The 15,646-nt window shown below is 47.0% G+C and overlaps 1 protein-coding gene across 3 annotated transcripts in view; it reads left to right on the top strand.

Annotated features, from left to right (window-relative positions):
* LOC119159498 (uncharacterized) overlaps nucleotides 1–15,646 on the top strand; it is a 163,198-nt gene that overhangs the window by 72,998 nt on the left and 74,554 nt on the right. For 2 of the 3 annotated variants that reach the window (XM_037412277.2, XM_075891642.1), the window contains exon 2: nucleotides 10,153–10,262. The exons of the other annotated variant lie outside the window; for it this stretch is intronic. In XM_037412277.2, coding sequence (XP_037268174.2) covers nucleotides 10,187–10,262 — 76 coding nt within the window. In that variant the 5' untranslated portion in view covers nucleotides 10,153–10,186. The remainder of the gene's footprint in view (nucleotides 1–10,152; nucleotides 10,263–15,646) is intronic. 3 annotated transcript variants of the gene reach the window in all.

Below are 15,646 nucleotides of genomic sequence, written 5' to 3' on the forward strand. Positions count from 1 at the left end.
TTGCCCTTTCGGTATCGTGCAACGGTACACCTGTCTTTACATTTTATTTTATTTATTTGTTCTTGCTCATGGACGCACTTAGAGTAGACAACGCTGCAGTGACAACACCGTGGCTTTTACTTCGTATACACGGTCTCCCAGGCGGGCTAAGAAGCGTCGCGCTCTACTTGCCGTTCAAGGAGAGAAAACGGTTAAGTGCATGTGCGCTGTCTTGTCTGTATACGTGCGCCGCAGCAAGCATTGCGCATTCGCAGCAGAACTTGTTTGCGCTTTGTAGCCCGCGGCGTGTCGTCTATTTGCACCGACTGTCGCGGCTGTCGGTGCAAGACGAAGGACTCGCGCCTTCTATACTCCGTGCTCGCGTAGCACCGATTTCGCGATCTCAAAGGAGAACAATGACGAACGGTATGAGGAGAAAGTGTATAGCTGGACAATAGAGGGGCCTCGGTGACAACGAAGGTGGTCGTTTTGTCAGGCCTATACACTCTTCGTTGCGGTGGCGGCTGCGGCGGCGGTGGTTTGGAGAGTGGGCGTGCCTTAACGCTGTTTACGTCGCTGGCCCCTTTAAGGTCGGTCGCTTCTTTATTGTTCGTCTGAAAGTCACGGGAGCTTGCAACTTGTGGTTCGTCTGTGACTCTGGCAAAGATGGTGTGAAGGATAGTGGATGTTTCAGAGAAATAATTTCAGAAAATGCGTTTTCATATAGAGTTTCTGAGGGATCGGTGGATTATAATTCTTGGGTATATGCCGCTGTTTTAATATTTTTCGTCCATGTCTCTTGTTGTGTGGTACTGAATGTAATGTGTGACGTGTAATAATAATAATAATAATAATAATAATAATAATAATAATAATAATAATAATAATAATAATAATAATAATAATAATAATAATAATAATAATAATATAAAATAATAATAATCGGGATTTAACGTCCCAACACCGCGCCATACCATAGCTCCGGGAATTTCGACCACATGGGGTCCTTAAACCTCCACCTAAATCCAAGTGCACGGGTCTCAAGCGTTTTCGCCATCACCGAAAATGCGGGCGCCGCTGCCGGGGTTCGATCCCGCAACCTTCGGGTCAGCAGCCGGGCACCTTAACCACGAGACTGCCGTGGTGGGTTATATGTTGCGTCTGTGCCGGTTATTTCCGTATACCAGCAATGTAGCGAGTATGCGTGATTTGGTCTGAACGTTTGTGTAAGTGTTGCACCAGAAAGACGCGTGAGAAACGGACTCCCACTTATAGCTTTGTGTCTTGCACCGATTTCGGCGCTTTTAAAATAACGATGTATTGCCGTCAGTTATAGCTGCTTGGAAAGCAGCGATAGTGCAGAGAGAAATGCACTGTTCTCATACATAGTCACCAAAAGGAGAGATGATTCCTTTTCTCTGCATTGTACAACAACCACCACTGGACGCACAGCATCCAAAGGTGCAAGCGCATCAAAGAAAGGACGTAGCGAAAGAGTCATAACACACCTACAAAGCACTAACTATATATACTATGTACCTATGGTTGCTATGAATAGCTAACAACCCTAGTTGATAGATGCAAACATACACACGTGCAAACGACACGTTTGTTGTGTCGCCTTTAATAGCGTGCGTCAGGAAAGCGTAATCTGCAGGTCGCCGGATAAGGGTTTACTACCCACACCCTGAAGTCTTGAATATTCTGCTTATGTCTGGTTAAATTTCTATATTTTTAATTGGACCACCATCTTTGAATTGTACGGCTACCAATGCATGTAGCTATACATCGGCTCCATCAATATCTTTCCTGTTTTTATTCTAGAAAAACTCCGAACATCAGCATGTAAACCACAGCGCGGAGTGTCCCCATGTGTAAGGCAGCACAGGAACAAAAGCTCCTCATTGAATTCGCAATGTTTTTTTGTTTGCGAGAATCCATTACCACCAGGCCGCCTCCTTCGCTAATAACACAACTCATCATGATTGTATGTCACCTGTGCTAGCGAAAAGTTGCAGGACATCATAATTTAATTCACGAATATGGCTCACGACTTGTCGAATTTAGGCGTCACAGAAGTAACCTCGCTCATTGCTTGTAAGCCTATGTTAAACCTTGCTTATTTTTTCTTTGAAGCAGTTGAGGTTTGGAATAATGTGACACCGGCAAAGCAGAGAAGGTTCTTAAGCCCGAGATTTCATTTTGGGCTACGAAAAAAAATTACCAGTTCCAAGCACTGTGCCTTTAAGCGTGTAATTAAGCATTCCCTTCTCGTTCTGTTCATACAGAGGAGTTTCTTTTTCTTTCTTCCGCAGTGGTGCCGTGCGACTTGCTAAACGAACGTTGCAACACTTATGTTAATGCCTATGGGTTGTTTTGCATTTTCGTGTCCCCGTTAGCAAAGCCACGAAATATAGCAATGCTGTTTGTATAGTTCGGTTTGCCAATGCTCCAATAATCTTGCTTATGCACCGATCGGTAGAGTAGGCGCGAAGAACAAGGGCCCGTATTTAGGAAAACGTTTGCCGTTATGGAAGTTGCAAGAGAATATTTCAGAGTTATATATCTGCGTTTAGGGATACTGACGAAGGCAGGCTTTCCTGTCGAAAGGTTAATAAAAACGGTGTTTCGTAAGCTTGTCGTCAATTTTTTTCGACTGCATTTTGCATTTCCTACCGGCACCATTGAACTTATTGCGCGCGAGCGCGCGCGCGCGCGCACGCACGCACGCACGCACACACACACACACACACACACACACACACACACACACACACACACACACACAGTTTTTTTCCTCTCTTATGAACCAAGTTGAAAGAGGTAACCACGTCACCACAAAATGGTCATTTATTGTTGCAATGAAAAAAATAAACCAAGGCAAGTTCAAGGATGATGGAACCATTGAACAGGAGACAAGTTGCTAGAGTTGACGTTTTGACTAGAGGACTTGCCCGAAAAAAGTCCCTTTGTTGGAACGTCATCTCTAGCAAGGCGTCCCTTTTTTGGTATACCTCTCACTACAGACGCCAGCGAGTAAGACGTTGGAGTAATACTGCTACTGCTCACTTGATATTCGTCCAAGTCACAGCAGCTGCTCTGCACACACACACACACACATACAAAAATGGCAGTGGCTTAGCTCAGCTATGCCAGGATATACGTAGCGTTAGCAAAGGTTCAGCTGATTATTCTTAGCTTTCCAGATATCATGCTTACAGCTGTCCCAATGACACACACACGGTATACATTATGTGGCACACGTATATTTATTTTGCCGGGCAACTATTTCGAGATCCGATGAGTTAAGCTTCTCCGCTCTACTGCACCGTTGAGCAGCATTTGCACTCTCCTTCTCCATGGCTATACCACAGTGGCAAACGCCAGTCAGAGGCGTTATCAAGCGGCTCCAGCGCAGTGTCAGATGGCGACTGCACAGGGAAGGCGCGCGCGTCGGCGTTCAATGTCTACCAAGGCTATGACGGCACTCCTCTGGAAAGCGCACACCGGCGGCGGCGAGTCGCGCGCGGCCGCGGCCGAGTGCGAGGGACGTGCCGGCTCCGGTGCGTGACACCACTGATCGTCTGCGCAGCGCATCGAATTGCGCGCACACCGGCGGCGAGCCGCGCGCGGCAACGGCGGAGTATCATTGCGCATGCGCAGACCAGTGCCACGCGAAGTTGGCTCAGCGAGGCCAGTGTAGCTAATGCTACAAAAAGCCCCTTTCGCGGTGCTTCTTGTTACGTTCTTCAAGAAGGTGTTCGTGTGCGCATCGCATACACATTTCTATTCAATGTAGTTAATCTACTGACCAGGCTCAGTGTACATGTCTTCCAATAGTTGTCATTGTTATTTATAACGAGACAGTGGGCCAGGAGTTCATTGTATGCGATCTTATGCAAGACATGCCATGCACTCATTCTCCTACATGATGCGTAAGGCTGAGTCCTCAAAGACATGCAGCTGTCAGTACGACCTGTCCATCAGTTATGCATTCAGCCGACCGTCTGACATTGCTGCAGCGAGCACTCTCGGCTTGTACAGAAAGCTCTTTCTTGTTTTCTTCTTTTTTTGTTTTCAATTATGTATTCACAAATAGGAACGTTGCCTAAATGTCACCTCAGCAAGGTGTATTGCTTTTGTACGTGTAAATTGATTGATTGATTTTTATGTGGGGTTTAACGTCCCAAAACCACCATATGATTATGAAACGCCGTAGTGGAGGGCTCGGGAAATTTCGACCACCTCGGGTTCTTTAACGTGCACTATAATCTGAGCACACGGGCCTACAGCATTTCCGCGGCTCGGGAAATTTCGACCACCTCGGGTTCTTTAACGTGCACTATAATCTGAGCACACGGGCCTACAGCATTTCCGCCTCTATAGGAAATGCAGCCACCGCAGCCGGTATTAGATCCCGCGACCTGCGGGTCAGCAGCCGAGTACGTTAGCCACTACAGACCACCGCGGCGGGGCTTATGCGTGTAAATTGTGCATGGCACTCCAAATGTGCGCACACAGACGTCGTTGCAGAGTTCGAAAAAGCCTAGTACAAGTGTGCTGGTCGTATTGACAAATAAGCATCATATTCAGATGATCACTCACTCAATCAATCAATTAATCAATCAATCAATCAATCAATCAATCAATCAATCACTCATTTCACGCGAACAAGAATGCCAGATCAAATGCGCTCGCTCACGAACAGGCTTTGGCAGTTCAACCAGTTTTATCTTAGCAAACGAACAGCGAACGCGATGGCATGCAGCGGTAACACGCGCAGCAAAAGCTACGAGGAAACTGAAGTGTGGTCCCAGGTTGCATTAGCAAACTCAAGAGAGTTCAGTGGAGCATGTAATTGAAGACAGGTACTAGCAATGTTCCCTTTCATCGGAGGCCCTCGGTATCAGTCGTGACACGTGCAAAATGTATATTTATGTCGTCCACCTAAGCCCAGTTCGCACGCGCTATCCGAAATGCAACGAACAGGCTTGCGTACAGGGAAGTGCCTCCCCGTAGCTTCGCATTGACAGCGGTGCTTGCTCGCTGCTTGTTTTTCCGGCTCGCCCACTCCGGCCGTCCCAGTTAAATAAACTGTCACGATTGTTTTCGGGGGGTGCCTGAAGCCGAGATCCTGTCAGCAGCCCACGTTCTGTGTTGGCGAAGAGGCGGCCAGCGTTAAGCGTTTTGCTTGTGTGGTTCGTTTTTGCCCTCGTGTCGTTTCTTTTTGCACTGCCACTGTTTTCGTCGCTCGGTTTCTCTGCGCACGCCGCGTGCAGTTTAAATACACACGTCCCACAGTCAAAACAGCCTGAAATGAGAGCCGCCGTGAGACTTGGCTGGCTTGGTTTCCAAGGCTCGGAAAGGATGTGGAGGAGAGGGACGGCTTGTAAACCTTGGGAACAGCAAGTCGCGCGCTTACACAGGCGACCACTCCTGAGTGTTCCTCGCTGTGCGCCGTATATAATACTGCTAGTGTCAGATAAAATGGTGATCGTTTACTTTCTTGCGTGATTTTCCGTAAGTCCGCATTTAGTCTCGCGCACTGCTTGTATATCGTGGGTACGGTTTACATACACGGCATATCTGCAACGCCAAATTTCAACGCTGTAGTATCAATTTACGTGCCAACATTCGTTCGCAGAATACAGTGTTTATATTATAGTCTCGTTCTTACAAAAGATTATGAGTGAATACTGAGAAAAATAAGCAAGTATTAGAGATATGAAATATATGATAGTTCAACTAGCCGTCTATCGTCATGCTTTGGAAGTTCTTTTGCAGATCTTGGCGACGGCTTCCCATCTTCGCTGGGTTGTCTGTAACTAAGGAGCATGCATTTTATGCTTGTTTCTAGCGCTGACGTTCCAGCTTCGATGCGGATTTGTGTAGGTGGAGGAGCCAACCGGAAAAATGAAATCACTAAAAGTTATCTCGAGTGAATGCATGTGAAGTAGGGTTGGTCGAAATTGTGCACTGTAGTGTTAAAGAGCCGGCTCCTCGAACTGTTAAATAGCCGGACCCTCGTATCGGGCATTACATATTGTGGAGAGTTTAATTCTATAAATAGAGGGAGAATACATCAATTAAAAAATCGCCATGCTATTATCTCCAGCAGGAATATTTTGCTCGTTCCACATACGTTAATCCGTGCATTTAGATGTTCGCCCCAAAGCAGTTTTCGTTAAGCCCTGCAAAACGAGCTCCGACATTGCACGATCACGTGCTACGAAGCTGTTACGAAAAAAAAAAGGCCTTACAGGTTTTCAAGAAGACAACATCGGACGCTGCCTGATACAGAGGAGTCGGCATTAGCGTTGATCGCCCCAAGTTTCCTATTCCATCCGCTTCGGAAACGCGAGGTGTGTCATTTAGGGGATAAATTTAGCAGCATTTAGTACTAGTGCCGAGGCAGAAGACAAACCAGATCAGGGGCGAGGGGGGGGGGGGGTTCTCGTGCAGTAAACTTAAGCCATGTCTTTTTCCGTGCTCCGATGAGTACGAACTAAAAGCACCGTCTGTACTCTATAGGGGCGCACTTATGGTGGTACACATTTAAAACGTCGTCCGCAAATTAGCCTTCCGCGCATGCGCTTGCAGTATACTGCTTGCTAAATGAAGGAGAGCGGCGTCTCGTTGCTTTGTTTGGTGCGAAGCATTCAGAGCGTCGCCGCCCGTCGAGGCACCAGAAATAGGCCTTCAAGCGGGGATTGCTTTCGTGGGAAAAGGTAGCGCAAGCGAGTTGGACTGCCGGGCGATGGCGGAGCAGCGTTAACGGGAAGGAAGAAAGAGCGACGTATAAAACTAAGCAGCGTGTATAGCTGGGTTGCGGCTGCGCAGTGCGCATAATACACGATACATTCCGTTCCTCGGGTCTCATCCGTATTTCGGCTCAATAAAAGCACTTGCGATGCCTTGGAAGCCAGATACTGTCAGCCAACCGAAGTCGGTACTGGGGAGACTTCTCGCACGTTCATTAGGAAGAACTCGTGATTGCAGTGTTAACCCACCACTGAATTTTAGCTCTAAGACGCGCCGGCCATACAGTCTTGATTGATTGGTATGTGGAGTTTAACGTCCCAAAACCACCATATGATTATGAGAAACGCCGTAGTGAAGGGCTCCGGAAATTTCGACCACGTGTGGTTCTTTAACGTGAACCCGAATCTGAGCACACGGGGGCCATATAGTCTTGAAGGCCAGACGATAGTTATTGCGCGAGAACATAACGACGACGCAGAGACAAGGAGGACACGAAGGAATCCTTCTTGTCTCTCCGTCGTCGTTCTGTTCTCGTGCTACAACTATCGTCATGTCATACCAACTAGCCCAAGCTGCCACACTTGAAGGCAAGTTACGCACATGGCACTTACGCACAGACCCAGCCCAGTAATGCTCAGTATTGAACATATTCATGGCACATAAATGCACAAACCCAGCCGCTAATTAGCACTTTAAGACTAAAGCGAATGTCCACAGAAGTTCGGCAGTATATCTGAACTAAGGGTTGAAACGCAGATCTTGCAAAGCTCCGTGAATTCGACGTCCGCTTTTATGCAGTCATGAAACTGCTCTCGCAGATATGTCGAGCCTATGTTTCAAAGTGCAGTTGCTGTGTGGATAATGACACGGCATTCACGATGCAGAAGGCACTGGCCAATAGACAATTCTTGATACGAATCAACAAAGCTTTTCGTCCATAAATGCTCTTTCGTCGTTGTAACAGCATCAACGTGATTACGACGACAGCTACAGTTGTGAACTGCTTTAGCTTAATGGTTTCCTCCTGTGCTATTGGTGCAATTATTTTCTGAACGTGTACGTTCAGCATATACTGTCGCTTCCCGCAGAGGTGGCTCAATTCGCGAGCTCACTAACTAATTGTTCTGAGTTGCTCGACTACAGTGTTGTGAATTATGGATCGAATTTCGAAATCTCCTCTTCTGTATAAGTGCTGTCAACGATGTTTCCAGCGTCAGCATTAGTTATAAACCGCTCCTACCGACGATTCTATCATTATAGTATCGTTTCGTCAATAGAGTCCCAGTGGCCAAATTCACAGTGATTTTCACCTGTAAGTCTCATTCCAATTGAACGGCGGCTTCCATGGCCGGTGTATGGGAGCATCACTTGAATCTATCGTCCCTCATTTTGACAGGCAAGCAACGAACAATATTTCGCAGACCCGATTGTCAGGCATTTTAATCCTACTAAAAGTGGAGGTGTATGTATCCGTTGTGCGGGTGAACATGCTCCCAGCTTAACATGTTTCTGAAATGTGGATGAGCATGCTGTTGTGTATACACCACGGCCCCTGAAGTAACACAATTCAGAAAGTTTTTTTCATCACACTTCATTGTGGAAAAAAAAACCACTCGATATTTAAGCTGGACGTCTTTAGGCTATTAAATTTGTGAACAGGTATTGATAGCCTAAATTGACGGCGCTATTGTACATCAAATTTGTAATTTTGATTAACACTAGCGAAAAAAAAACACTTTCAACATTTCAGCGTCATGTCGATCACCAGGATTGGCCGAAACACGATCCTATACGAACAATTACAGTGTAAGAGCGTCATGTTAATAAGGGCCCACGTTACTTCGCGGCAGTCGCCGGCTACCGCAGCGCTGCACGGTTCTTGGTGAGCCATGAAACGGTGTGCGCCGGAACCCGCTATTTCGAGACACCGCATCCCACTCGAGAGGGGAAGTGCCGCGTACAGCCTCGTTCTTCCTGCAGGGCTGAACGCGGTGTTTCGTACTCGATGCCTCGTGTGTATAGATCAGCGGCGGATACGTAACCAAATGGAAACTTACGGATGTTTTTTGGGTGCCGCGCAGCAACAGTCCCCTCCTGCTTCCCGCTCTTTTGCTTCCTGCACTTTATATTTTGGTCCCTCTCATCACGGCAACGCCGGGTGCAGGAACGGAACTGCGAATAACGTCTTTGGAAACGCTCGCGTTTGGGGTCAAAGCCCGGGCTGTTTTGCCGAATGCGGTGGGACGCTTGCTGCTTTCGCGGTAAAACTCTTCTCGGGCAAAACCTGCGCGCGCGTTACTCGTGCGCTGAGCCGAGGAGTTTTGTCTAAAGCTCAGCCGTATACATCGAGCTCCATTCACGCTTTCCTTTGCATCGTAAGCGTTGAGACGTGATTCGCTGCGTTATTACTGGAACTGTGCAGAAACAATGTTACTTGCTTGCGCGACAAGACAGTCTCAAGCAGGTCGTTGACACGAGCTATAGCAAAATAGCTATGCACAAAGGTTATTTTAGCATTATCCAGCACTTCACGCGGGACCCGTTAAAGATTGTGTGACAGACTGCGCATCTCCTTGCGCATCATTAGCGGTCACCGAGAATCTTACACATCTGTAAAGTATTACTTGGCGCTCTTTAGCAGAAGCGGTTACGTGATGGAACAGAAGAAAATCGGTAATAACACCGCATATCTGCCGGGTTTTCTCTTACAATTATTTATGTCAACATGTAACTATCGTGCGCGAAGTGCATGAAAGATGTGAAACTTATACTGACAAAACTTATACCGGATGTGAAATTTATATCGGTGCTGCTGAGTTCATTTTGAAGTGTAAACGTTCTCAGAATGTTTGTGCATCCTCACGCTTACACCAGCCCCGATATTAAGGTTCAACAATATCTTCGAGGCTGTAAGGCCCCAGTTGGTGTTACAGCCAACTTGGCATTTTAAGTTACGTCCTAAAAATTATAAGAAGAGAAAAATATCAGAAAGATAGGGAGGTTAACCAGACTAAATCCAGTTTGCTACCCTACATGGGCGAGAGGGAAATTAGGGAGAAAGAGAGAGAGGGAGGAGGAGGAAATACACATTGCACATAACACACACACACCGTCATTGTGCGACCGCTTGTGAAACCCTAAAAATTACAAAAGTTCATTCGTGTGAGTGCACTTTGCGTTGAAAAACGGCACGTCGACAGCCTATGTGGCGTCCTCGGCCCCTTTTCCATCGATATGTACAGCTTCTCTTAATCTTCCTTTCTTCCGTTCTTCCGTTCTTAATGGTGCTGCGCGGCATGCCAATGTCCCCTTTTTTTTCACTCACGGCTGCGCGTGTGTGCACACAACTGTCGAATGTTTTCCTTCCTAACGCATTCTCCCGCCCGCTCTTTTTGTTCTCCGTGTGCGTAGGTGATGTGACGAAGTCGCAACAACAGCAGCGACCATGCGGCCCATCATCATTCCGGTGACCACGGGCCCTCCATCGCCGCCGTCCACGCCAGCCATGCCCTCGCAGCAAGGTCAGTGCGCATATATGTACACACAAACACGCGCCATGCCCTGCATGATTCATAGCGCGGACACGGCGCGATTGCAGCCTTGAAGCGCCGCCGGCTTTGATTGAAACAGCTAGTATAGCGCTCCCAAATACAAACCGACAAACGCACACACTCGATGAACACACCAAAGAAAGAAAGAAAGAAAGAAAGAAAGAAAGAAAGAAAGAAAGAAAGAAAAAGAAAGCAAGAAAGGAAGAAAGAAAGAAAAAGAAAGAAAGAAATAAAGAAAGAAAGAAAGAAAGAAAGAAAGATTTGATTGATATGTGGGGTTTAACGTCCCAAAACCACTTCATGATTATGAGAGACGCCGTAGTGGAGGGCTCCGGAAATTTAGACCACCTGGGGTTCTTTAACGTGCACCCAAGTCTGAGCACACGGGCCTACAACATTTCCGCCTCCATCGGAAATGCAGCCGCCGCAGCCGGGATTCGAACCCGCGCCATGCGGGTCAGCAGCCGAGTACCTTAGCCACTAGACCACCGCGGCGGGGCACAAAAGAAAGAAAGAAAGAAAGAAAGAAAGAAAGAAAGAAAGAAAGAAAGAAAGAAAGAAAGAAAGAAAGAAAGAAAGAAAGAAAGAAAGAAAGAAAGAAAGAAAGAAAGAACGCTGCTCGCGAACCTCCCGGATGTGTGCGAAGCGACGCTCCCAAGTTACGTGGGCACATAACGGCTTTAGCTGTTGCATGGTTTAATTAAAATGTGCGTCGGGGAATCATGCAGAAGGGCAGCCTATATCGCGTGGCTTCGGTTTGTTTCGTCGCTTGTCTTTTTTTTTTAATATTCAATTCCGGTTTTGCTTCAATACAGTCAGTGAGACGGTGAAATAACCACGACCTCAATTTAGCTTCATACGAGTAACGCGTCTACACCATGCGCAATACCGACTGCATGCGATTATATATACCCGTCACAAACAGCGCGTTTGCAAATCAAATGCGTCTTTTCAACTCGTGATGTATATTTATTTAATCTCATGAGTATAAATGTCAACAAACAGTGTGCGACCTATAGACTCATGAATATTCTCTTCGTTCACGAGGCCTAAAGCTGCCCCACTTAAGTGAATACAATGTATCACAGTGCGCATTCGCCATGCAGTTGCCCCGAAGACCTCGAAACCGACGTCGTATAAGCTGTACGGCAGCGGCACGATGCGAAAAAGACAGCGCCTGGATGCATGTTTGCGCTCCGCCGACTGCATCGAGGCATTTCCTTGCGACGTGATAAATATGCAAGTATCCACTGCGCGCCTGTCAAGGACATGCCGAGTTAAACGAGTGCATGAAAACGCGGCTGTAAACACCGATAAAAGCCGCGCATATCGTGGTCCATTAGCGCTTAAACGCAATGATTAACTATAGCTATACTTACAAGCATCGCTGCTTATCTGTTTACCCAGTATACTGCATTAATATACTCGGTAAAATAAAATGAGGCCGAGAGACCAACGGAGTTGGCGCAGGTTTATATACATTGCTGTACTTATATTTGAGGGTGCGAAAAAGTATGATTACGCGGGACGGCTATCTCATCAGCCTTGCAACTTTCGTGCGATCTCAGACAACGTAAGACTTTTTACCAAGGCACTGCCCCAAATCCACTTGCAGTGCGCAATGATAGCGCACTTTTTCTCCCACGATATAAACCTGAAGAGAGGTAAGAATAAATTGACAGCCAATTACATTAACGCTAAAAGGAGAGCCCCGGCGAAAGGATATATACGCTCGCACGCCATAACCACTCGATTAGCTTTGCCCCCCGATGACTATAGCCTTAATTCGCGTTAGTTTCACTTCAGAGACTCAACTGTCACTACTTTCGCCTGAATGTACCAGCTGTCACTGTCCCCGCACCTGTCCGCCACGATGTAGCTGCGGTTAAGGGGCTCAATCGGCTGCTGAGCCAAAGGTCGTGGGTTCGAGCCAGGACAACGCGATCGCATTTAGGTGGAGGCGAAATATAGTACAGGTCCGTCTATTTGCGGTGTTGGTGCACGTTAAAGAACGGCATTTGGTCGAAACTTCCGGAGCCCTCCACGACGGCATCCCGCATAATCATGTCGTCGTTTTGGGACGTAAAACACCAAATATTATTGTTACAGCCCCTGCACCTCAGCGTAAGAATCTTTCTACATGTTACACGCCGCTGCAATGCCTCTATAGTATCGGTGCACGTTCTGTATCATTTGAGTTCACGCCGCCGCCGCTGTGTGATAACTCACGCGCCATATAAGGCTTTCGCTTCAGAACACCGCACGTCATGCTCAACACAACTATATGTATTTGGGGCCGATTTTTTTTTTCATTTTTTGTGAAGTAAACAAGCAAACGCTGTCCGCCCGCTGACCGCTATCCTCAGTTCTGCGACGCGCTGGAAAGGGCATGCCACGACGGAATATTTTGTAACTCAATCAGTGGTCGCTTCGTCCTGAGCAGCGTCGGTGTCTCGATCGAGCACACGGGCAAAATGACGTAGCCATGAGAGTGACTTCATTTTGCGCATATATGGATAGGACAATGTCACTGCATGCGTCAACGATACCGCTGAACCTGATTCTGCCAGAGATTGTACGCACACTTGCTTCTGCACCGTAACCTAGCATTTGCGACGATATCTGTAGCTCACAGGTCGCCAAAACACGTTGATGCGTTAATTTTCTCGCTTATAAGAAACCAAGTCCTTACTTCCAGTGGAAGGGTCGACAGGTGAGCTAGTTGGTGCAAATTCATAATGAAATAATTGGAAGCGCAAACCTTACTTTCAGTATTGGAGCGATCATTCATTCTTTTTCAACCACCACGACACCCAGTTTCAAAAGAGAAGCTTCAATACTATCTTTCTTTCATAACGGGCCCTAACCACTGCTAGCAATGCGTGAGAGAAGCTCCAAGTGGCGTTTGTGCGCGAAGAGCTCCGACCGCCCTCCCCCTTCTTCCCCTTTCCCGTGCTTATCGCTGACGCCATCCCTGCCAAAGGGCTTTAGGAGCAGTTCCCTGGGGTTTCTATGTACTGCGCATGCGGCGCCATCCCGAAATTTCAAAGCGTAGAGACCGAGCTAGAGATGGTTGTTTTTCTTCTTAAATATAAACGTGCGCGTTCTCTATAGCATTATCTCTCTTGATGGCGAAAGCCTTACGATTGTACCCAGCTACAAATATTTAGGGGTTTTATACAAAAATAACTTTTCATAGAATGACCATACTGATTACGTAGCAGCGAAGGCTAGTCGGGTCCTCAACTTCCTAAGGCGAAACTTCAAGTAAGCTCCTCCTAAGTTAAAAGAAATTCTTTACTTTTCAAAACAGGGTAGCCAGCCGGTCTGAGAACTGGCTAACCTCCCTGTCCTTCCTCTTTCATTTCTCCTTTACTTTTCAAATGTTCGCACTATATTAGAATACGGATGTTCCGCTTGGGACCCCGGTACAAAGACATGTACTGAGGAATTAGAGCGCATCCGAAAGCGTGCAGCACAATTTGTGTCATCGAACTATGATTTCAGAAAAAGCTCTTCCGACATACGGGACAATCTTGGATGGCCGTCTTTGCAGGACAAGCGGAAATACATGCGCTTGAAACTGTTCCACAAAATTTTTATAGGTGCAACAGGCTTAAGGAAAGAAACCTACATACTTGATCCTACCTATAGATCTGCCCGCGTAGACCATTCCCTGAAGGTTAGTGAATATAGGTGTCGGGTCAACCTATATAAACATTCTTTTTTTCCGAGGACAGCCCATGACTGGAATTGTCTCCCGAATGAAGTTGTACTGTCGTTGCCGACTTCCTTTGATGAATCCCTCGCAGAATGTTTGTTTAACTAGGTTTTATACGACATATGTGGCATATTTTGAGCTTTAGCTCACCATTTACAGCTTCCGTCAAGTTGTGTTTTTCACTCTGTCTTTCTTATGAGGTTATGCATCTATAAAGTTAATTTATGTTTAAAAGTTCACTTTAATATTACGCTTTGTTACTTTTTCGTGTTCTGCAACCTGTATCAACCTCTTAGTAACGTGATGTTTAGTCTTTTTATAGTGTTATTTATGTTTAGAGTGCTGATGTTATCGTTATTCTTACATAATATTTGTTGCTTTTCATGTTGTATATAATACCTGTATCTTTTCCTGTTTGTTTCCCCCCCTACAATAATGCCCAGTTGGGCGCTGTAGGTATCCGAATAAATCAATAAACAGAAACCTCATCGGCTTCGCACGCTATAGCGGCTGTTCCCATCACACAGCCCGCGTGATCGCGTTTTTTTCCCCACTTCCGGAACTCGCCAAACGACGACGACGACGTTGAAACGGCCGTTAACTAGGCACTGGCGACGGCGGAAGGGTAACCAAGGAACACGTCTGCCGTGGCGCACTTCCGGTTGCAGAGAGTACGCATCGAGGCCGGCACGCGATTGCAGAGACAATCGACGTGTTCAGCTTCTCCGCTCCGCTTTCGCTTCTCCTTTTACGGCCGGCTCATGGCGGGAAAAAGAGAAGTGGGTCCTCCCGCGCAGCACCTGGTGGTCTGGCAAACTACAATAGCCGTGCCGCACGCAGTGCTTATACTGCCACTGACACCGCATACACGTGCCGCGTGCAACCTTTTCTGACGCACCTCGACACCTTTGACCGGCATTGTTTCAGCGCCCTTCACGTGCAGGCCGCGCGAGTCGCCCCTTTCTCCATCCTCCCCTAGTTGGCCGCAAGGACCTGCGTTCCCATTTCTTGCGTAGTTCGGTCACGTTACATGTAGGAGACGACGTTCCGCGACAGTGCTGGCGCCACGATGTAGAGTGCCGCGGCAGGTGGGTGGGCGTTGCAGTCACGAATGCCATTGGCACGACGACAACTCGATTAGCGCATACATCAACCCGTTCGGCTAGTCATTTCTTCCGCGTCGTTTAATATTCTTTCGCACGCCGTGTACCGCAGATCGCGTATGTGTGTGTGTGTGCAATGTATGTATGTATGTATGTATGTATGTATGTATGTATGTATGTATGTATGTATGTATGTATGTATGTATGTATGTATGTATGTATGTAGCGATCAAAAGGAAGCTGAGCCAAACTAGCAAGAATCTCGCACAGCACCCGCTGTTCATCAATTCGTATGCTGCTCTTCCTACTTCGACGACGCAGGTTCGATCCCCAATCACCATAGCAAAATTTCGATAGCGGTGAAATTCGATACGACCTGTTTAATTAGGTTAGGTCCACCTAAAAGAAAACCGTGGTAGTCAAAATTAATCTCACATTCGAAACTGCACCTGTGGCAAGCTTCACTCATTATTAAGTCACGCGCTTAAAACCCAACGATCACGTTGAATGAAGTAATTTCTCCCGGAAAG

The sequence above is a fragment of the Rhipicephalus microplus genome, chromosome 1 (assembly GCF_043290135.1).
Source record: "Rhipicephalus microplus isolate Deutch F79 chromosome 1, USDA_Rmic, whole genome shotgun sequence".
Taxonomy (NCBI): Eukaryota; Metazoa; Arthropoda; class Arachnida; order Ixodida; family Ixodidae; genus Rhipicephalus; species Rhipicephalus microplus.